Consider the following 23404-nt stretch of genomic DNA (forward strand, 5'->3'; position numbering starts at 1 on the left):
GACATATTCCTGCCAGTGCCGTTGTATTGACCAAGGTACTGGCAGTACGACTAGAGCTGGTCCCCAAGTGCTGCACAGTGGCTGCTCACTGCTGAGGGGTTAAATGCAGCCGATACATTTCCCTAAGCGGACAATAAAGTAGGCGACATCAAATCAAATCACAATGTCTGTCACAGTGATGAATTCCACGGACCAAAACAGCAGCACTGGTCTGGTACTCGTTTTATCACTTGTTTGAGCAACATTGGAATTCTGTGACTTCTGGATACAAGCGTATATCAGTGCATTTGTTTTGCTAAGATGGACCACGCTTAAACAATTTCAAGGTGTCATCTCTATTTTGTATATTAAAATATAAAAATTGTTAAATCTACAAAATGCGTAATTGTGGAGCGGGAATTTGATGATGTACTTTCCTAACATTATTATTACTATCATGCTTTGCCCCACCTTTCCATGCATATCTATACTGTCATCACCCCTGACTGGACAGGACACTCATTTGGAAGAGAGACATTTTGAATGAGTCCTACTAGAATCTGTTGACGAGTGCTACAGGACGGCTGATTGGATGGTGTGCCAGTGCGCTGTCTCCATCTGTCCCTTACTACACATGTCCTTCCAGTGTCCCTGTCCTGCTTCCAGGGCCTCGCTGCCAATCAGCACACGGCCCAGCACGCTGCTCTTTGTGTAGAGACGGCCCTGTCGGCACAAAGACATCTCAGTGGGAAAATAATCATGTTTTTCATTTTTATTCTTTCAATGTAATGGTTCTTCATTCATTCATGCATTGCCACCCATGTCGAAAATAACAAAAACTAAATAATCTATCAATAAACAATTAACACTGTACTGTATATTTAATTTTTGACTTGCCTCAGTAGGCCAGTCAATCTTTATTGACCCAAAATAAATTGCAATAGTAATCATTCAAGGTTTTTTATGATCCTTAGGGTCATCGAAATAACAATAATAATAATAATAAATTCAGGGTTTGAACGTTGGGGTACCATTGAAATCCTATAAGACATTTCAAATAATTATGCTTTAAGTAGCATGTGACATGTCAAACTAGGGGTTACAATTTACAATTTAGGCATTTAGCAGACGCTCTTAATCCAGAGCGACTTACATTAAGCAAGAACAAAAAGCATGGGAATACATCACAAAAAAGCATTTATCATAAAACTAAACATGCGTAAGCTAAGAAAGTAACAGTGGAATATCTATATTATGAGACTATACATATAAACTATATATATATATATATATATATATATATATATACTACTATGCTATACATATGTACTATGGCGTGCTATGACTATATACAATGCAATTATAGTGCTGTCTACATAACATGCTATAAGTCTGTATCAGATGCTATCTAAGTCTACAGAAATGCTATCTAATGGGTTATTAATGATTCTGAACCAAGCATTCCAAGCATTAGTTTTGCACGAAAAACACTCCTTGGGCTAAAAACGGCCATAGCCGTCTTCACAATTTACAAATGTGATGAGGTCGTCACATTTGGGCAAGTGGCTATGGCCGTTTTTAGCCCAAGGAGTGTTTTATTAATTCAGAATTAATAAACCAGTGGAGCTGAGTTATTCCCTTGCCAGTGTTGCAGACTTTCTGTACTGCCATTTGTCCAGCAACTCGTCTAGAGTGGATGTGCATGCTCCATTACCTTTGTTTTCTTGGGAAATTGCCACATTACATCTCAATGGTTTTACATTAGTACTGTAAATGTAATCCTTATCCTACTCAAAATAATGTTTGGCCTGTTCTTGAGGTCAGTTGTATTAAGTCAGAACATGACAAAATTGGCATTTCATTTGCCGCTACAAGTTCCTGGAACTTACTACAAAGCAGTTTAAAATTGGACTTTCTCCCGTCTTAATCAGTTTAAGGCCAAGACCAGAGACTTCTGTGTATCTTCATGCGTCTGTTTTGTTTTGATATACTGTAATTCACTGCTTGTAATGCTTTGTAATGACTCTATTATTATTATTATTATCTGTTGTATTTTTTTATTCTATGTTGGATACTCGACCCCATTGGAAACAGGGTCTCTCAATGGTCAGAGTTTAAATAAAGGCTTAAAATTGAAAAATAAAATCTGGAGAGATCTCTTCACCCACGTTTGGTTTCTAGAACACTGCAAAATACTTCTGAAAGAGACACACAGGGCAACAATCTTTTGGTATAATCTATTGGACACTTTGACAGTTTTGTTAGTTGCCTCAGCTATGTTGCTTTCAAAAGAATAACATCTCTGGTAACCTTGGACCGGTGGACATTAGCCAAACACTGTCACGGTGGCCAAGTTAGTAGGATTTCTCTCCCAATCAATCATATGCTGCTGATGTAGCCTCACAGGGACCCATACTAATATTGCAAAGGCAGATTGAAGGGAGGCTACTGCTGATGTCTTCACTCACTCACTCCAAGTGGCTTGGAGAACCCACTCAGTTCCTCCCAAATAAATTAAATAATTGGGACACAAACTATTTTGGGATAAGCTGCAGGACAGAGTTTGAAGTGAGCTAAGATTGGAATTTGCCTATTCACTCACTGGTGAATATGCATGCAGACTGAATACTAGTTACAGTACAGTATGTGATCTGCAATTAATCAATACCAGACAATATTATACCATAAGCCTAAAGATATCAGAAGGCGTGAGTGCATTCTCTGGCACCGGCAATCAGACGCAGCACTGCCGGGGGGAGGGGCGGCACATGCCGGGGAAGGTGGGGGGATTATTTATGACACTACACTGCCGCTCCGTGCCACAGCAGTGTCGGTCCGTTCGGTGGCCGCCGGTCCAGAAACTGCAAGTGCCGATAACAGCCATGGCAGTTATCGGATGTCAGGCTCCCGACATGCGTTGACGGTTAAAAATCACCTGTTGCTTCTCTGTGAGGTGAGGGGTAGGGTGTCAGTGTCACTGGTTAAAACTCACCCGTGGCGTGGCTCCCGACATGCGCTGCCGGTAAAAAATCACCTGTGCCTTCCCTGTGAGGTTAGGGTTAGGGTGTGCGGAAACACTGCAGCGGCTACTCTCGGCAGCTGGCAGCGACGCTGAGGCTGACGCCGGTTCCGGGCAATAATGCACTCGCTCTCTCTCAAAGATATACTGTAGGTTTGACATTGAATATCAACATGGCTGCATCTCATCGTCTAGGCAAATAAGTGAAATTGGCACAATCACTCAGCCATTAGACAGCCAACCTTTGAAACTCATACCTGCATGACAATAAACTCCAGGACCAATGGCAGCTGAGTTATGTCCCCAGATGGAAGGTCAAAGAGGAAGGGGGCATTCCATACAGGGTTAAGGCTCCCTGCTCCTTTTGTCTCCTTGGTGGCAATCACCTTACCATCCTGACGCAGGTTGATGACGACATAATGGTCTGTAGGAATGACAAATCATCAATTAAAAAACCCTCATAAAGTATGTAGAATCTTTTTAAATATACTGTATATGAACAGAAGACAATCTGAAGGCCCCATAAACAAACATACCAAACAAAGTACATTTCCCAAAACAAAATCAGAAGATGGAATAACATACATCGTTGCTGTCGGGAAGAAACCACCTAACTCCATTTGAGGTTTTTGCATAAATCAGTGCTATTGAACACCCTATACGTCCGTTGGTTAAAAAAACACATTGAACCAATGTGTAATAGTAAAAAGCGCTTCGGACATAACCTCTTAACTCCATTGGACCCTTAAACTGTCTGCTAAAGCAACTCCACCTCTCCCCCTCTCATGCAAGTAATTGACAGTACTGTATATAAAGTTACAACTCACAACACAAACTTTGATGAGGCAGTATTGGTTTGTTTTAATTTCCTGAAAAATGAACATTGGAGTCAAGTGGTTTCTTCCCAACAGCAGAGATGTGCTCACTGGCCGATACAAATTAATGACCAGAGGACGATATCAAAAACATATTTGCACCGGAAATCCAACCCTGTTAACATTCATATTTATGTGAAGTGCAAATCAGTTCCCAACTTTGACACAGCATCGGAATATGTAGTGTATCACAAGTTTACCGCCCGCAGACTTCATCACATGAACCCTAGTAGGCCCCGATCCCCATTCTGGGCATGTCAAATTTATGGGGGGGGGCTACCTGGAATGAACTAGCCATTGGAAATACGTTACTCTCTGAAACCTCACCCAATGTTCTCCTTGATGACCTCCACTCTACATTTCTCATGTTATCCTGACTTCATATTATTTTCCATGTAAATCCTTTTGAATACCCACATTTTTAAAAGGCCAATTCACGGTTGTTGCACAAATGCCACGCATCTGCAAAAAGTATGTGTGTTTCCATATCCTTGTGAAATTATACTCCAGCGGTTTCCAGGTCTTACTCAACACCATTTAGTACTTTCAACCCAGCTAAATAAATGGAACAGCGAACGTTTCTTTGATGTACTGTTTCCTGGCTCTCCAGTCAGTGGTATGATGGGAGCAGAGCTGTATACACATATATTGAGATATGATACACATACGAGTGGCTGTTCAGTTCCTAATAACATTACACTGTACAATGCAATGAGTGAACAGTCTCTGATTAATGACAGCTGAGTGACAGAACAGGGAAGGTAGAAAGAAAGGGAGTGAACGGCATGGACATTATTCAATCGAATGCATGACATCACAAATATGCGCTGGAGCTAATGAAGCATAACAGAGTATTGATTTGAGCATCAACACATACTGTGGATATTTTGAGCATAAAGCTGGCCAAAACAAGTTTTTAAATTTTAATATTGTTTTCCTTAGTGCATTCTTATTGTTAAAGCGATAGAATCATCTGTAAATCATCTGTAAAGCAATTTGCAATTGTCAATAACCGTCATGTCGATTTGGTGCTCTGTGAGTGAGCAACAAGAAGTATTCAATTCAGAAGGAGGAGAGGACACTGGGGCAGCACAGACATTTAAGCCTTTTATTAGGTGCAAAAATACAAGAAAAAGTTTTAATTGTTTTCTTGTATATTAAAACCCATTCTGGGCGGGAACCCCTGTTGGTATCTTACCCCCTCAGGCCGGGAACCCATATTTGGGTTCTGTACAGTATGTACAGTATTCAAAAATGTAATTTCTTTGATGCTGCTATATAAATATTTGAAGTTTTTCAGAAACCTTAGGTCAGGATTTAGAGGCGTTTTTAGAATCGGCCTTAGGCCAAATGGGTTAACACCTAATAAAAGGCTTACATGTCTGTGCTGCTCCAGTGTTCTCTCCTCCTTCTGCATCTGTTGTCCTTGTTCCTGTGATGCACCAGACAAGCTGTTCCAGGCTTGAGGCATGTTTGTAGATTCCCTTTGTTCTAATTTAAAGTATTCCATTCACTCTCATTGTATTGATACTGTATTGTCAAAGTCATATATATATATATTTTTAAGATTTGTTTTTGGCCTTTATTGATAGTGTCAAGTGAAGATAGACAGGAAAGAGGGAGAGAGAGAAGGGGACTGACATGCAGCAAAGGTCGTCATGAACGGGACTCAAACACACGACGCACTGATGTGGCATGCACCTGGACCACTTGGCCAGCGGGCACCAGTCAAAGTCATACTTTTAGCACTCAACACAAAGTGGCTTCCACCAATCTCTTCTCTACTTCAAATAAGTTGAAGTTCTCTGTGCGGGTGTTTCTCTGACAGTGCATCTGGACAAAATATGCCATTTATGGACATAGTTTCCTTAGATCAGGGGTATTCAACTAGATTAGGTCGGGGGCCACAGCTGTAGAATGATTGTGTGTGGATGGCCACACAGCGTGCGCGCGAAGCGCAGATTTTTTTGGATTCTACAAATGCATTTTGTGTTCAAACACAAAGATCTATGTAGGCCAGGGGTCCTCAACTAAAAATGCTGAAGGTCCACAAATAATAAGTAATAATAAATACGTTTTGAATAAGACCATGGTCCAGTCTCATGCGTGCGCAAATAAAATTGCGGGTCGCGGGCCACGTGGGCCCCATGGGGTGGGGCTGCCCCCCTCGCCCCCCACCCCTAGAAACAACTATGCCTGATTACTGTCATTATGATAATCTAGCACTTTATATATCGTGCACATCATACCTGTAACTTTCTCTCTTTTTTTTTTTTTTTTTTCAATTATTATTCCAAGGGCCACTAGGGGGCGCTCCGCAGGCCGCATTTGGCCCTCGGGCCGCCAGTTGAATAGCCCTGCCTTAGATTGTACTGACGCAAAATACCAGGCAATGGTTACCGTGTAGGCACTAGGCAGGCACACACAGTGACAGTGATGATGTTATTGCGAACGCAATGAGCACTAACTATGAGACCCTGCAGATCGTGTCTGTCTGTCTGTGTGTGTGTCTGTCTGTCCCGCTGTGACACCACCCGCCCGCCACCAGAGGGCGCAGCTGTAGCACACACACACACACACACAGTAATTGTTATTGCAATTTACGAGCTGCGTTCGCTTCCCGCGTTTGCATGTCTTACTTGTAGATATAACTAACATCATAGGCCTCTGATCCAACTCCAAGTACTCTTATGAAGCATGCATAGTGGCTATTCCACCTACACTTACTGCAAGCAGTGGAGGCGGTTCTGTTGCGCAAGAGAACTTCCATCAAGCATAATATAAAGCCCAATTAATATTGTGTGAGCCCAGCTGTGGTTCATGGGTCATTAAACTATAGGCCTATTGTAGCAATAATGAGCCATACTGTCATGGTGTGTCAAAGGGTAGGACCCAACAGCAGGACAAGAGATGTTCAAATTAAATGATTTATTAAAGCAAAATGCAGTCAAGCTACAAACAAAAGGAATGAGTAGTAGCTGCATGCCGAAATCAGGAAATGCCAAAAATGCAAAAGTTCTCCAAAGCACAAAGCAGTAAACCGAAAGTTCAAAACATGCAAACCTTTCGAAATGCAATAAGCAGTAGTCCAAAAATGCAGCCTTTCAGAATAGCAAAAACAGAGAACCAGGAACAACACAGGGAACAAGGAAGTATGTTCTGACAGAGTGTGGAAAGAGTCCAGTCTTATAGACGAATCCACAGAGGGTTTCCTGGGTGCGGCCATTACTGAGGTGTACCATTAAGTGCAGCAGCACTGATTAGCTACACCTGGCCTATGGAGCACCTGCTCCATGGATTACCCCTCAGTAATGGCCGCGCCCAGGGCACCCCTCTGTGGATTCGTCTATAGGGAGCAGGGTAATTGCCGAAGTGTTCACAGGTGTGGAAGGGGCATGGCACTGTTGGGCTGAAGAGGGAGTGGGAACAGGTGTGTGACAATGACTGATGAGGAATGGAGAGTGGGAGTGGCTGACGTGGAAAAGCAGACAGGGGAAGAGTCAAACCATGACACATACGTGTCTGTGTCAAGATCCTGTCTTACAGAGCCCTGACTTTTCATTGCCCTTTACAGTGCAGACCGATGCATCTGGGATTGGTCTTGGGGCGGTGTTACTACAAGGGAGTGCAGGAGAACAGAGACCTGTACTGTATGTGAGCCGCAAGCTCTACCCAAGAGAGACACGTTATTCAGTTATTGAAAAGGAGGGTCTAGCTATCAAGTGGGCCCTTGACACTCTCAGGTATTACCTCCTGGGAAAATACTTTGTTCTAGAGACTGATCATCGTGCCCTCCAATGGATCCACAGGATGAGAGACTCAAATGGCAGAATAGCACGGTGGTACCTTTCTTTGCAGCCTTATAAGTTTACTGTGAAGTACCGTGCTGGAAAAGACAATGTGGTGGCTGACTTCCTGTCCCGCAAAGAGATGTGAGGGACAGGTCTTAAAGGGGGGGATGTGTGATAAAGACATTTCCTCTTGAGCCACACATGTGTAATTGTATTTCATTTTCTGTTTATCATTTACCTCATTTCATACTCAATATTCCCACATGTCAGTCAATGGTCATTATCAAACACTGTTTGCTAACTATGCCGGCTAAAGTTAGCAATCAGTTGATCTTGGCTTGTTCTACAGTTTTATATACATATATTCATTCATTTCATTTCATAATTTGGACAGAGACAATTGGTTGGTCAAACATACTTTTATTCCTTTCAAAATCAAACAGTTTTAAGTTATCATTACTATGTTGTCAAACACCCACTACTCACACCATCCTCATTTCCTGGTCAAAGTTTCACAAAAGAGTCACTACTGAATCAACTGCTCCTTTTATAGGTGGAGGATTCAATTGGGTTGCACCATGTTGCAGGGGTGCATGGGTCTGGTAATGCATACTATTTAGTATGATTACAACGGGACGGGTTGTTTAAAACCTGGTTTGTTAATTATTGTAGGATTGACAAGTATACTGTAAATGTTTGGAAATGTTTTCTGGGTTACATGTTCACTAGTTGTGTAAGTGAATGTTTTGGGGAAACCTGTCTCTAGACAGATGGTATGGACCACTAGTGAGAGGCCTGAGTTGGAGTTGATGTAGTCAGTCCATGGTGAGACATGGGGGGAGAAGGGGCACAATGCCGGAAGCTCTGCCCTAAGACAGTGTTGAGACTAGAAACGTCTAGACTGGGTGCTTGAATTTAAAGCATATGCATGTAAGTTTGTTATTTTCATTTTTGGAAGCTATATTTTATTTTCGTGCAAGAAATATTTTCAAGAGGCATTTTTTTGGAACATTTTTTTTGGATCTGATTGAAGAAATAAATCTTTGGCAATAATGGAGAATTTTTGGTATGTCATTTTTCTGTGCACCTAGCCCTCATCAACGGACTCATTTACATAGTACAGTATAAATTATTTTTAACATGAATACAGCAACATGTCATCACATGCCCCAGACAGAAAGAGCGGGATGGAGCTAGTACATGCCTCCTGATTCCATCTCCAGATTCTATTACTCATTTTACTGAGTGCACCGTGACCTTTCTAGTTCACTTCTGTAACTCCCTCCTTACTGGCCTCCTGGCATGCATGTGCATTGTGCACTTATGCCACTCCAAATGATCCAGAATGCCGCAGCATGCTTGGTCTTCAACCAGCCAAATATTTCACATGTCTCCTTCTCCGCTCCCTCCATTAGCTGAGCCCCTAGTTGCTGCCCGCACAGAGTACAGCACTGATGTTGGCCTACAAAGCAAGTAGCAACCATACAACCCTACCTAACCCTACAAACCCTCCCGCTCACTTAGACCAGTTAACACAGGGAAGTTGTCTGAACCTTCCTTAAAACAGCTCGGACAACACTCCACACGTCCCAGGCTCTTCTCCCTCCTGGCTCCTAAACTGTGGAACAAAGTCATTATTTTGCCTCTGCAAACTTTGTTTGTGACTTCCAGGGCCAACTGCCTTACCTGGCACCCCCGGCATCCGTGTGAGCTTGGCCAGGCTCTCTGCCTTTCGCACCATCACCTTGATGCGCTGGGCCAGGGTCTGGTACTGGAGCAGGATGAACAGCTGGCCCAGGGTCCGTGGAGCACATATGGAACTCCTCCTTTGACCCAGAGACTCCTGTGAGCTTAGGCTCTGAAAGTAAGAGATGTGGAGAAATATTGAGAATGGTTGAGAAACGGGGTTCTCTATTTGAAAAAATTTGATTAATGTAGAAATTATTTAAATTGTTTTTAAAATTATATTTTGGGGGTCTTTTTGTCTTTATTTGGATAGGACAGTGGAGACTAGTGACATGAAACAGGAAACAGATTGGGAGTGACAAGCAGCACAAAGGCCATCGGGCTCTCAGGCTGCATTAGAACCTGTATTTAATTTGTATGTGGTATGCGCCTTAACAACTACAGATTTTTGGGGAGCATGTTGTAGCTTTTATCGACAGTGACAGGAAGGGCATATATTTCCCGAAAGGCAATGCGTGTATTTAATTCAGCCTGACCAGAAGCAGGGATATCAAAAGCAGAGCCATGGCATTTGCCCCGTTCCCCCAAGCAAGAAGTGTGGAGAAGTGTTGGATGGATGGAGGAGGAGGGAAAGAAGAAAGAGTTGAGCAAGAGAGAGGGAGCAAGATGTGTCCTGCAGTTAGAGAGATGTTCCCTCATGTCATGGAGAGACTGGTAATGAAGCGAAACTCGAGGTAGGAAGAAAAGCAGAGACAGCAACATGTAAAGGAAAACCTTTCATACTGTAGAATCTACAGTATGAAAGATGTACTTTAACATGATGCTGTCTCTGCTTTTCGTTCCGTGTAGGTCCATGCTACAGCCCTATACTGAGATTTAGATTTTGTGTAACCTCAGTTGAACAATAACGAAGTACATTTACTTGAGCACTGTACTATTTTTGTAGTGTATTTGCATTTTTGGAGACTTTCACTCCACTACATTTCAAAGACAAATAATGTACATTTACTTCATTTCTAGGAAGGGAAAAGGTGCATTGTGAATTTACCACTTAAAATATAGTGAAAACAGCAGATCTACATGGTCACAACGCATCACAATGCGATATGAGTACTGTAGAGTGTTATTTTCACTATTAGCCTATTGATAGGTTTATAGTTTACAGCAATGCACAGGAACACGCCCAGGAACGCACAGGGGCCGTCCCAAGTCCGAAACGGTTGAGAAATACCCTCTGCTGTACTGTCACTGTACTGTACTGGCACACCTGAAATCATCATCATTGTGTGTGTGTGTGTGTGTGTGTGTGTGTGTGTGTGTGTGTGTGTGTGTGTGTGTGTGTGTGTGTGTGTGTGTGTGTGTGTGTGTGTGTGTGTGTGTGTGTGTGTGTGTGTGTGTGTGTGTGTGTGTGTTAGGTTGCGCACATTTGGTGAAAGAAATGCTGTTTTCATGCTCAGACGCACCCAGCCACCCACATAGCTCCGTAAGGGAGTGGTTGCACCACTCAAAAAGTTAGAACCGCTGCAGTAGAGGATGGAGGGAAGTAGTTCACAGAGTGGAGTAGGAGACTGGGGCAAGGGGGACTTGGAATGTTTCTTGCCAGGCCACTAGTGTCCAGCAAGCACGCTACATTTCACTCATTCGTTTTCTGTCTGCCGCTTACAATTTGCCTGTACAACCATCACTCACACTAGCACTGTGGTTTAAGAGCTAAACAGTGCCCCGCCTAAACACCTTGCCAAACAAAACTCCTTTAGCTCAATACCATTTCCCATTGTAGTTGAAGATTTATTTTTCAGAAAATGTGGGAAGAATGTTTTTTAATATATTTTTCCTTACAGTTTAAAATTTATTTTTCAAGGAAATTATGGATTTTGGGGAATATCTATACTGTCATTGACAATGTATTTTCATTGCAGCTACTATAGCGGAAGCCTATAATCACATTTATGAGGGAAGAAAAAGGCAAACCCAGAAGTCTTCACGAAATGTAAGACGTCTATAGGCAAAGTCAACCATTATCAAGTGTACAGTATAAAAACTGGCTCAGAACTCCACCACCACCCAAAAGCTCCTTCCTGGCTGTTGTTCTTTGGGCCATGACTGCTTTAATTGTAGAACATTTTTATTGAGTAATCCAGCCAGGTCTCTGTGGATGTAGCCTCGGAAACCCAGACGTTACTGTGGATGTAACCCAAGCAGAATGACTGACTGTGTCAGTGAGTCATCCAGGAGAAAAGCCAGTGTCATGCTTGCTTATAGTGGTCACACATTGAGCCGATGTTACTCAATCAGACATTAAACAGTCAACTTTGTAATGGGGAGTGCCGTGGACAGTGTCAATCTATCTGTTGCATGTCACGTCCTACTAAGTTGGACATTTGTGTTCTCACATACAGCCCTTCCTGGAAATTACTATATACAATTCAGGATTGCAGTGCATGTGTGAAAGTTGATCTAGTAGAGGTTATATGTAAAAGTGCTGTACTTCTGTATCAAACACAGAAGAGGAAGCAATCAGTTGTTTGTTTATTACGGATCCCCCAGATCCCCAATTCATGACAGACTCAACATTTCATTTCATGCATTTGTATGATATGAAGTGTGTTTCTTATTATAGTAATAAATTAAGTGTTTCATTGGGTCCCCAAAGTCTGGAAATAAAAACGTCTGGGTTTCCGAGGCTAGTGGCTGTGTGAACACAGAAATACTGAAGGGGGCGCTCATGTCCTGTCTATAGGCCTACTTATTATCATACTACTAAAACAAAATCAAGAGATCAATATTAAATTATATCATGATACTTTAAACTGTGAATATGGATCAGTACAGAACATAAAATAAGAAAATGAATTAAATTTAACAAAAACAAATTCAATAAAGTTAATCCAATCCAATGTACCAATCATAACTTCAGCATCAACAGATATGCTATTAACTACTACTAATAGTTTATCTTTGATATATAAGAGCGGTGCCGGTTGGGCACTGGCCTACTTGGAAATGCTTGCCCCACCACAGTTTGCCTGTGTCCCTTTATATATGGAGTTCTTTATCAGGCATGCCCAAATATGGAGTCTATGCAGATGTCAGAACAACATTTTGATGTCAGCTCCATATGTGGAGATCTAGGGGTGATCAGGTGTGATCAATTGGCTAATTTGGGTCCTGTCCAGAGCCTGGGCAGGGGCCCTGTCCAGACTCCACAGCCTAGAGGACCTACTTGGAACGATGCAAGTTGGAAATGCATGCCCCACCCAATTATTGAGGGGTGCCAGCCCCTCCTATATACAGCTTTATATAGTTTGTTTTTCAACGATGCCTGTTTAAGAAAACGCCATAGACAATAAAGAGAAATGTAATGTTTGTTTTGAGGACTAAAACAAACATTAGCACCCCAAACATTACGTTGTAATTGATGTTGTAAGATGATAAGAGCGCCAATGTAACAATGTTCAAATATCAGTCCATAGCAGAGATTGCATTCTGGAGTACTTAAAGATGTTAAGCATGACTGCTTCATCTTAATCCCTCTAGATCTCAGTGCTGTGTTTGTTTGATACATACCCAGGTCAAGGTTTTACAGTCCTCACTGTTACATTTATGTTGCCATTTTTATGACTCTTCTTGCTCTTTCTTTTGTTATAACTTTATTAATTGTATTGATTCTGGAAAGCACTAACTGGGATTTTTTTTAAAGCACTCAAATGTAGTATCATTATAGTTGGCCAATGGTAGAAGATTTTAGTACTTGGCACTGTTCTACTTGGCACTGTTATAGACAGTGGGTACGTCTAACTGTATGAAATGTGATTGCAAGATATAAAGAGCATGCACGCTCAGCAGAATCCTACCCTATACAAATTAAATTAAAGTAGTATAGCTTCTACAGTGTTTTGAATACTAATAAACATGAAAACAAGCTGACTTGCTCCGACTGAGTCACCATCTGCTGACTATATGACTCATACTAAATTACTTCTACAGTATCTTAAAACCTACTCATCCTTATTCACGTCTCCAAGCGAACCTACATTCCAATGGATCCGATGTAGTTATCATTTAGTCACAATTAAGTTCTTGTGCATAGGCCTACCATACTTTTAATTGGTTAAATATTTATAAAAACCCACATAAAAACGTATGTAGCCACTTTCAAGCTGACATCACTATTGTCAATATAGTCAGGCAAAAACCTTCAAAAATATTTCCAAATTTATTTAAAAAAAGTAGCACGTCTACAAGCTCATAATGATGCGTTGTGAGCTTGCAGCATTTTGGCTTTTGACTTTTTCATACGATTAAGAACAAATTAGGGCATCCATTTATAAGAGAGATGAAATAATGGAGTTTTGTGCCCAAACGTGACGATAGGCCTATGCAGATTTAAATAATAGCTTTACAAATGTATTTGCTCAAAATGCACTGATGTATTTTATTAATCTATACCTGCTCTAGCACTGACACAAGGCTCAGAACTCTGCCCCACCCTGTCCTATAATGTCACAACAACCACTCTAATACAGAGAGAAAGCATTGATGCAGAAAGCTGCAGCTGATATAATTACATTAAAACTAAATGTATTACCATTACAGGAGAGGAGTCTACATTGCAACACTGAGTCACAGCAGCCTGTTTGAGATACAGCTACTTTCTCACACATTTCCACAGAGGCAGGTTTCTAAAGGCAGACCATTCGAGAGACCTACTGAGAGACTGGTAGGATATCTTGCATGTCAGTAGACTTAATAATTAGTTCATCGTTTAAATGAACAATCAGTGCTTTGACAAGACCAACCCCCCTTCCAGAGTCAATTATTTATCTCACTTCGCAAAGTTCGCATTGTGTGTGTGTGTGTGTGTGTGTGTGTGTGCCTGTGTGTGTGTGTGTGTGTGTGTGTGTGTGTGTGTGTGTGTGTGTGTGTGTGTGTGTGTGTGTGTGTGTGTGTGTGTGTACGCTTGTGCGACCGCGCGTGCGTGCGTGCGGATGTTTGTGAAAGTGCATGCACATCCTAGCTTACCTAATTTCTGCCCATCCAGCACACCTGTACTACATAACAGAGCCCAATTTAATTAACTACCAAACAGAGCATAACCCTTTTTTGCTAATGTGTCTTCCTTGCAACGTCCTCCACCTTGTCTCTGTCTCTGTACTCTGTACTGTGAGCTAGCTATAAAACATTCCAAGGACACATCCACAACACTAATGGCAAATAATGTTTTCGACCAAAGCTAAAATAGTCTTTCCTGGTAACCATCTTCCTATAAACATGTGTCTTGATATAAATGCATCCTGGCTTATCTGTATGTTCACTGATGAAAGGACCGAAAGTCTGACAACTGATATCAGCCCCATTGCTACAGTACCAGCCCAAGGGGCTGATATGGCAGTAGCTGATCAATCAGCTAAAGTGCCATCATACATTGAACTGTCACCAACAACCAACCGCACAGAGGGAGGACATACTGACACTGATGCACATAAATGCTGCACTGATAATAAAAAAAACATGCAATTTCCTCCATGTCTTTCTGACTAAATACGGTTATATGCATGTGATAAACAAATGTCAGTGAAATGGCTGTAAAAGCAAGGTTATACTCGAAACACGAGCGTATTCACTAACGAGGCATTAGAAGGCTAGAATTTTACAAGGACACATTTTATGATCAACTGCAGGACACAACAAGCTGTAATAAAGTAGGACCCAGGAGAGAAGACAAACTCAGACCAGATTAGGAGTTGTTGAGTTGCAAGCAGACTTGAGTACAGTGAAGAGGTTAAATATAAAGTGAGGGTGACAACAACTTGACTTGATAGCTAGGGACTACTCTAACGTAGCAGCTAGAATGTGAGCTAAATGTGAGTTCAAGTTCAAGTCTCATTTCCACTCAGCCTTATGAATACAGACGAACATCAACGATAAGGTGTTTCTTCAGGTTCAGTGCACAACAACGAGACAACACTTGGGGAGCCGCTTGGGAATAGGAAGGTTTCCGGTTCGATCCATGGTTCCTCTTGGCTTAGTGTCGCAAGTGTCCTTGAGTAAGATAGTTAAGCCCTAACTGCTACCGGTGAGCAGGTTACCTCCGCTGTCAGTGTTTGAATGTGTGTGAATAGGTTAATGTAAAAGCTGTAATAAATGTAGTAAGCTGAATTGTCTGCTGTAGCTGCTCATGCCGCCATGACACGCAGACACACAGACAGACACCTGTGTCAGCAACAGAGAACGCCCCTCCTGCTGACTTCGCTCCCGAGAACAAAGCCAATTGTGTTCATTGGAGCAAGCTGGAGGCACTGCAGAGGATGTACTGTCTCCACAGTGGTGGGCAGCAACTTTGCCCCTGCAACAACCAGACGCCCCTGTAGGACATACTACAAGGGTGGACGCGATGGCTTTGATTTTGCTGTGCGGTGTGATGTCAGGATTCCTATTCTTCCTGGCCATACACAATAGCAGAAAAGAGGAGAGGAATACACAATGGAACTCTATGACAGCACAAGAGAACCTTGGTTTTGCAGGTGACAATGATCCATTATCATCCAGTTTTAGCAACCTGTGTGAGAAGACTGTGAAGTTAACGGAAGAAGCAACCAGAGTGGGTCTAAAACTGAACTTTGGAAAGTGAAAGACATTCCAGACTGAGCATACTGAAAGTATGGAAAGTATTGCAGTATTGCAGTATTGCAGTGAACTAGGTACAGACTCAGTGAGCACAGTCTCGCACAGTCTCGCAATCGAGAAAGGCCGTCATAGGCAGACCTGTATCCCGAGAGAAGACAGACTATGCACCCCCTGCACACAAAAAAAGTGGAAACCGAGCTACACTTCCTAACCATCTGTCCATTGTACCAAGACATCAGAGACACATACTTCCCACAGATTACAACCACACACAGAGATTTTGAAAACATGACCAATGACAAAAAACTCCCATATCTGCTGGGCGAAGTACAACAATGTGCAAACACAGCAGCAAGATTTGTGAGTTGCTGTGATAGGAGAAGGATATCAAATGGAACACAACCACCCTAAAGACTAATCATTGTGTATATTCCTGCACTATACCTGCATTGAGTGACCGTGGTACATATCATTTGATCTATTGAAGATTCTGACCTTCAAATGTACATCATTTTTGTTTTGATTGTATTGCTGTATTGTTGTATTGTTCTTTCTGCTTTGGCAATGTAAACGTATGTTTTCTCATGCCAATAAAGCCCTTTGAATTGAATTGAATTGAATGCAATTAGATTGAAGATGCCAGGGAATAAAATGTGTAAATCAGAGTGTGATTAACAAGGAAAACTAAATTACTGGCTGCAAACACACCCACCTCCCAGATAACCATGCAGAAGCTATGAACAGAATGATACAAATCTGAATGACACATCCCACCACTGCTGGTGGTGGGATGTTTTAGTGGGTTAAAAATATTTTCCCCCACTGCCATTGCCCAGCTTGCCCAGCTCAACAACCGGAACCAAGAACCAACATAATGGGATTATGCTATTAAACTTTCATTCTGTACTGTGTTATGTCTTTATGAGGGCTATGCACGTTGCTATTGTGACCCATTTTATTATTGTATTAATGGACAATAATTAATTGTTCTGTCAGCAACAGAGTACAGTCAGACACTTGGTCTAAAAGGATAGCACCAAAAAAAGGTATTGGGGGCTTATCTCCATTCAGGTCCTATTTTGTTAGTTTGATGATCTACTGTTTTAACTAAAGCAGAGTCGACAATTTGCTTTAGAATGCTCCTCAACCAAGCCAGGACTGACTGACTAAAGTCCATTACATCACACAGACTATAGCATGTCACCAGCGCCAGCGAGTCATTAATGCCCTTGCTCGCCAGCATTACTAACACAAGCGTAGGCGAGCTGCCAGCTTGCTGCACTCAACATGTTTGCTCTGCACTCGTTAACTACAATGTCACCATGTCCAACAAGGCAACAACAGTGGAAAAGAAATGCTAATGGGGGCCCTGATTAGACATTACATTCCTTCATAAGATAAGACATGATATGGACTGTTCATATGTTATGCTGTTATATAAGGTTGCTATGGTGAGTTCACTGATTCGAAGTGACAGAATCAGTAGTCTGCAGTAATTTGTTTCATAATGTGTAATTATATAACCCTAACCCTATACAGTAAACAAAGACACATGCACATGCGTTATTATATTTACAATTTTGTTTTACAGTCGCTGTCACTGCCAACTACTACTGCTGAAGCCCCCTTTGATGTCTATGTGTGCACGTCCCTGAATAAATGCAAACTGCAGTACGCGTGGCCCTTAAACCTGCACCAGCTGGAAGCCCATGTTTTTGCAATTTTTTGTTTTGTTATTCATTCATTTTAGCAAGGCAGCATTATTATATGTTGACTTTCAACTTAATGGGTCCACAAGACCAATTTAAAACAAAATCACACTCGTATGAAGTGAGTGGTGCTCTTATCATCATACATCATCATACATCACATTCTGTTCTCAACCAATCAGCTGAGCACATTCCGTGCTCAGACACACAAAGCTGTGCATAGGAGAAGCTAGCGCTGCACAAAAAACACCATCACATCACAGCACATCAAAACTAGCCTACCATCCTGGTCACATACAGTAAATTCACATTACTGTATGTATGTGTCTTCTGCAGACCGGTCTGGCCCAGAGCACTGGGTGCTCGTCATGCATAAACCAAACAGAGCCAATCAGCCAGTGTCTGCCCTCAGAGCCTGTGATTGACAGATGCTGATTGGCTCTTCCACATTTTGGTTTATGCAAAACGCTCACCCAGCGCTTGGGGCCGGATAGGTCTGCAGAAGACACACGACCGTGATGGTTTACCAGGCTACATCAAAACATGGTTCATGATATTATATACCTTCTTCAATCTGTTCTTGAGCGGACTGAGCTCCTTGGTGTAAGTGATAGCGGTGTCTGGCTCCCAGTCCATTTGCCCGCACGGCATTTCCACTACCCCCAGAGCTGCCTCTCTCAGGCCCGAGAAGTCCCTGCTGTAGACCTCCAGCCTGAGGGTACAGCCTCGGAGCTCATCCACAGAGCCCACCTGCAGCAGAATGCTCTGGCCCTGAAGCTCCGGACTGAGACTTCGCCGACGTGGTGCCGTTCCCTGCGGAGAGGGGCAGAGAGGGGGCAGGCTAGCTCTAACGAACACCCCGCTGCGCCTCCGCGTGCCCCCAGACAGCCCCAGGATGTTGACACACAGAGTGCTGGCAGAAGGAGAAAAGAGGAGAGCAAAGTGCAGTAAGGGCACTGGCTTGGAGGGGATGGACAGGGAGCTGGAACCGTACTGAGGTTGATATAGATCGACCTGGTGTCCAGGAGGACTCATGGTAACGACAGGCGTCAGACGACTGCTCTCATTGAACAGGATGCTATCTCCACACACGGTGCTGCGGCGGTCCAGTGCACGGCGGGTTTTAGACACTAGGCTCATCTTGGGGATGGAGGGCAGGGAGGAACGGCCATGGTTGGGGGGCTTGTTGGGGGTGCAGGGCACAGCTGGGGTGCTGAGGCGCCTCATGGAAAAACAAGACCTCGGGGAGGGCTCCCGCCTCGGGGAGCTGGGGTCAAAGTGCAAAGTGGTGAGGTCGTCCTCGGAGGGGGAAGAGATACTTTTGAAAGTGGGGAACTCCAGCACATCGCCCTCCAGTGGCTCATACTGATGCTTTATGGGTAGAGAGCACATAGAAGGGGTCATGGTCACAGTCACTTGTTCAACGGGGGTTCCGCTGGGGTAGGGCACGAGCACAGCCTCCTTGTCCTGGGGGGAAGAACTCTTTTTTCCCCCTCTGCGCCAGCACAGGATGCAGCCCAGAACCAAGCAGAAGCAGAACACAGCCAAACCCACTGCAAGCAGCATCTGCATGTGGACTGGACACAGCAGAATACAACAGGTTAGGGGCTAATGGGGTTGTCAGTGGTATTCATGTTTATAATTAGAGTGGGAGAGGGGTTTTTGTGAGGGAGAAGGAGAGAAAATGGAGCACAAAAACCATGTAGAGACCTTTAGTGAACACGTCGGAGGAAAAGAGTGAGAAAGACAGCTGACAAAGACAAAGACAGGAGGTGACAGAGAGATGTGACGGCCCTATAGGCATTATGTTCTGTGTTTATTGCCTACTTCTGCTTCACTCTTTCCAGATTTTCCCTGATGGTCTGGCCTCTCCCACCTCAGGCATTGGTGTACCCCTATTGGTGGCCTGTTGTCTGGTGTCTTTCAGAGTGGCACACAATTTGGTTTTATTTGGGTTTTCATTGTGTTTAGATGAGCCTTGATTCATATGTTCATAGTTACGTATGTGTGTACCTCTCTTCCTGAACAAGCCGGGCTTATAACAGGTGTGGGCTCTGTCAAAATTTGAGGTGAGTTTGAGTGCGGTCTTCAGTCCTCCCTTGGAATATCAAAACGTCCCTATTCTGGTTGACATCATACCTCTCTGACTGACAGTGACACCAATTAATCTCAATTAACAACGGCCACTCCTCTGCCCCAGTCACCCACGGAGTCCCCCAGGGTTCAGTGCATGGTTCCCTCCCCTGCTCTTCAGCATCTTCCTGCAAAACCACAGTCAAAACCCACCTCTTCAGGATAGCCTTTCCCAGCTGAGGCAGAGTTAAGATGTCCCCCCAAACCATGCTTAGCCTTTTATCTTTTTAATATAGCACTTATCTTTTTGGGTACTTAAAAGCTCTATAAAATCTGAGCTAGTATTCTTATTACATTTAGTCCCCAAAGAGAGTGCAGCAGTTAAAAATACAGATCGCAGGGTCAAAGCAACACCATCAGTATAAAGTTGGCAAAAAATATAAATAAGATAGCAACATTATACAATATACAACACTATATACACCCTCAGCAGTGCTAGCATAGTGAAAGCAACACAAAGGAAAAAATACAAGAGAATGCACACTTGTGCAGCACCATCTTCATAATAGATACATACAGTACATACACAAGCAGACAAAACATAATTATTATTTTCATTTAAAAAAATATTAGGCCCGGCCCAAAAACGTTGGGTCGGGCCAGGTCGGGTTCTTGCAGAATTTGAGAACTCTAATAAATAGACACCGCCTGTATGCACATGAAGACTCTGATACAGTTCAGTTTGCTCCATAATCACTAAGGTCACATTCCCACCTAATACTTCGGTAGACTCGATGCGTATGGGCGGAGAAATTGGGATTCTTGCATATTTAATTTGCTGTGGTTTGCCTTCACACCTGCACCGAATCGTAATCAAGTGCGATTGGAAGCGAAACCCCCGTTTTTGCTTGGAGTAGAATGTGGTTCTTTGATACGCATTAGGATTCGAATGAGCCTTCACACCTGCCAAACGAAGTGCACTTTCTGAAAATGCGCAGCAGGATTCGTTTTAATCGTAGCAAAGCTCTCTGGTGTGTATTGTGTGACTCTTATTTTAGTTGTTTTGGATCAATACTTAATGACTGGTTTCGTAGTCAATCTTATAGTGTTAAACAAGGATACTGAGCATCATGATACTTTGACTTTTTTTTTTTTTTTTTATATATTTTTTATCCCACGATTTTGTAACCCATTTTTCACCCCTGTGTCAATCATGATACTTTGTCTTTGATCTCTGGGTTTCTGGTAGTACTTTAACTCAGTTTACAAAGGCAGATTCTAAAGCACATTTGGGCTAGTGAAAAATAGGTGCCAAGAGAGGCTGAGTACAATGGGGACTGAGGAATTTAGTGTGGAGAGCTGACTCACACCAATCACCTTGTGTTGTTTGGACGCTGATTGCTTTATGAAATTAAACAGAAAATATGCTAGCTCTGTGTTCACACTCTAATCATAATATTTGTTTTAATAAACATTATTGGCACAGTTCAGTGCAAGCTTGATACGAACCAGAGCCAGTGACAGAATTACTGCTGACAAGTCATGCACATTTCACTGATTACGCATTTATTACGCAGTATGATTTAAAACACGAAAAACCACTCTCGGACAGTTAAGATTAACAGCCAGAGAGACTGTTGTGTGATGTTGTGTGTGCTGGTGACTCATGCATGCGTCACAACACATCTGCTCTAGAGGGAAGCCTTGTCAGTAGGAATACGTAAAGTATCCTGCAGCACTTTATGAATTATCATCATACAGTTGACAGAAAGCATCTGTGTCATTTTGCATTGGCTATGAAAAATAGCTCACAACGAGCTTATAGCTTGTACATCTGCTATTTTTGAACATTTTGAAAAATCTTGAGTGTGAGAACTACAGATTTAAAGCAAAGGCTCCAAACTTTCTAATTAAATTACATTGGAGCAGATGAGCAGGTTTATTCTTTTCTCCATGATAGGCTGTGCAGGCTAGTATTCTATTAGCCATATCAGCCATAAATATGCCATATCTGATCAGTCTCAAAATAATCAGATTATTTTCATAGATGTTGATGATGCAATAATAACGTGACCGTCAATGGCTCTGTCCGTCACTTTTGTTTTGTGTATTTCTAATGTTTGAAGGCAGCACAATCCGTATAACATCGGAATCGGTCAGAATCGGTATTGGCAGATATGACCCTGCAAATAATCGGAGACCGGATATCGGTCATAATTTGATAATCTTGCACCCTTAGTTTTCTTTTTGTATAGAATCGGCCTCAGGTTTTATGGCCTGTCCTGAGGATGATCTTTGCAGAGGATGTGCAGCAATGTGAACTTTGCATCATCATCATCATCATCATCATCATCAAAGCAGATGAGCTCCCACGTGCAATGAATCAATAATCCTTAAATCAATACAATAATCTTTTGTTTTGTTTTGTTTGTTTTGTTTTTAAACCGTTTCCATTTGGGGGATGAGAGTGCATGAGGTCTAAAAAATAATGCTCTTGCTAAAAATAAAATAAAAGGATGAAACACAACATCCTAAACTAGAAGGTGATGACTCATACAGGTCAGCCAATGGGGATAGGCTGCAAAGTCCACAACCACAAGGTCATTTTATGCCAAGCTAAATTATCAATATTGTAAAAGACTTTCTTAAGCATTACACCTACATGTATGTACAGACAATAGGCTAATTCATTTTGATCTGTTGATGAACTATAACTTGCATGCATTGTTTGGTTTACATTATCAAGTGATATTAAAAACTGCCTTTTCCCATAATTTAAAACACATGCACTTGGATCTTGACCACAATAAATTAATCCAAAATTGATTTTTAAAATGCTGCTTTTTTGTTCTTGTAGAATGTAGAGTATGTTACTATAACCTGTCGATCTATTTGTATGGCTGCCAAAGAATTGGTCAATAAATAAAATGTGGGCGGTTCTATTGCCTTATATTTGCATAAAACGTTTGCTAAAACACTTTCAATAATTTAAATTCGTGATGAAACAACTTCTAAGAAGAAAGAAAAGTAGCCTACTTTGAAAGAATAAGAATAAGACTTCTTACCTTCGAAAGCATTTGGTGACATTTTCATATGTTGTTACAATACGATGCTATAGAGTCAAAAATCACCAGTGTTTAGGGAACTGCTCCATTCCTCTCCTCCAGTCTCCTCTCTCTTTGGCACCGAGCTGTCTGCGGCACTCACAGATACTGCTCCGAAACGTGTGACCTATCTAAAACCGCTACCACCAGAGGTCGCTGTTACATTTTTATTTCCTTTTATGTGCACCAATTATACACTGCGCACTGCAGTGTGCAGTGGGAATGTTGTCAAGGTGAGCTCTGACTTTCGTAGCCTACTGTAGCAGCCTATTATTGCGTATTGATTATATATTTCTTCCCCTCCACGGCATTCATTTCCAGCATTGTGCAAAGTGCAATCAATTAACATAATCCTAAAATGTTTATGGGAAATCTGTTTATGGGATGTCCAGACTCCAGGCGTCTCATTTCTCATTGGAGACAAATTAAAGAAGAGACGCCCACTAGCCTACAACACATCTCTGGAAAAACATTATTATATTGGTCACCGGTTCCCATGTAATTCCACCGGCTTTCTGGCCAATCAGGAAATTCAGTGACT

General features: G+C 42.3%; 1 protein-coding gene across 2 annotated transcripts; it reads right to left on the minus strand.

Moving 5' to 3' along the window:
* Positions 1-399: 399 nt before the first annotated feature.
* Positions 400-22946, minus strand: LOC310854780 (synaptotagmin-5). 2 transcript variants are annotated; one of them, XM_083759461.1, is made up of 5 exons: positions 22891-22946; positions 18251-19263; positions 9351-9522; positions 3256-3422; positions 400-702 (listed from the first exon to the last, which is right to left on the minus strand). In XM_083759461.1, exons 2-5 carry the CDS (start codon positions 19256-19258, stop codon positions 553-555), a joined length of 1497 nt encoding a protein of 498 aa, XP_083615587.1. In that variant the 5' UTR covers positions 19259-19263; positions 22891-22946; the 3' UTR covers positions 400-552. The 2 variants fall into 2 exon arrangements, with proteins under 2 accessions (XP_083615587.1, XP_083615586.1); XM_083759460.1 differs by having other exon boundaries at positions 22825-22941.
* Between the last annotated feature and the right edge of the window lie 458 nt (positions 22947-23404).

This window comes from Protomyctophum parallelum (genome assembly GCF_964188405.1).
Source record: "Protomyctophum parallelum genome assembly, chromosome: 2".
NCBI lineage: Eukaryota > Metazoa > Chordata > Actinopteri > Myctophiformes > Myctophidae > Protomyctophum > Protomyctophum parallelum.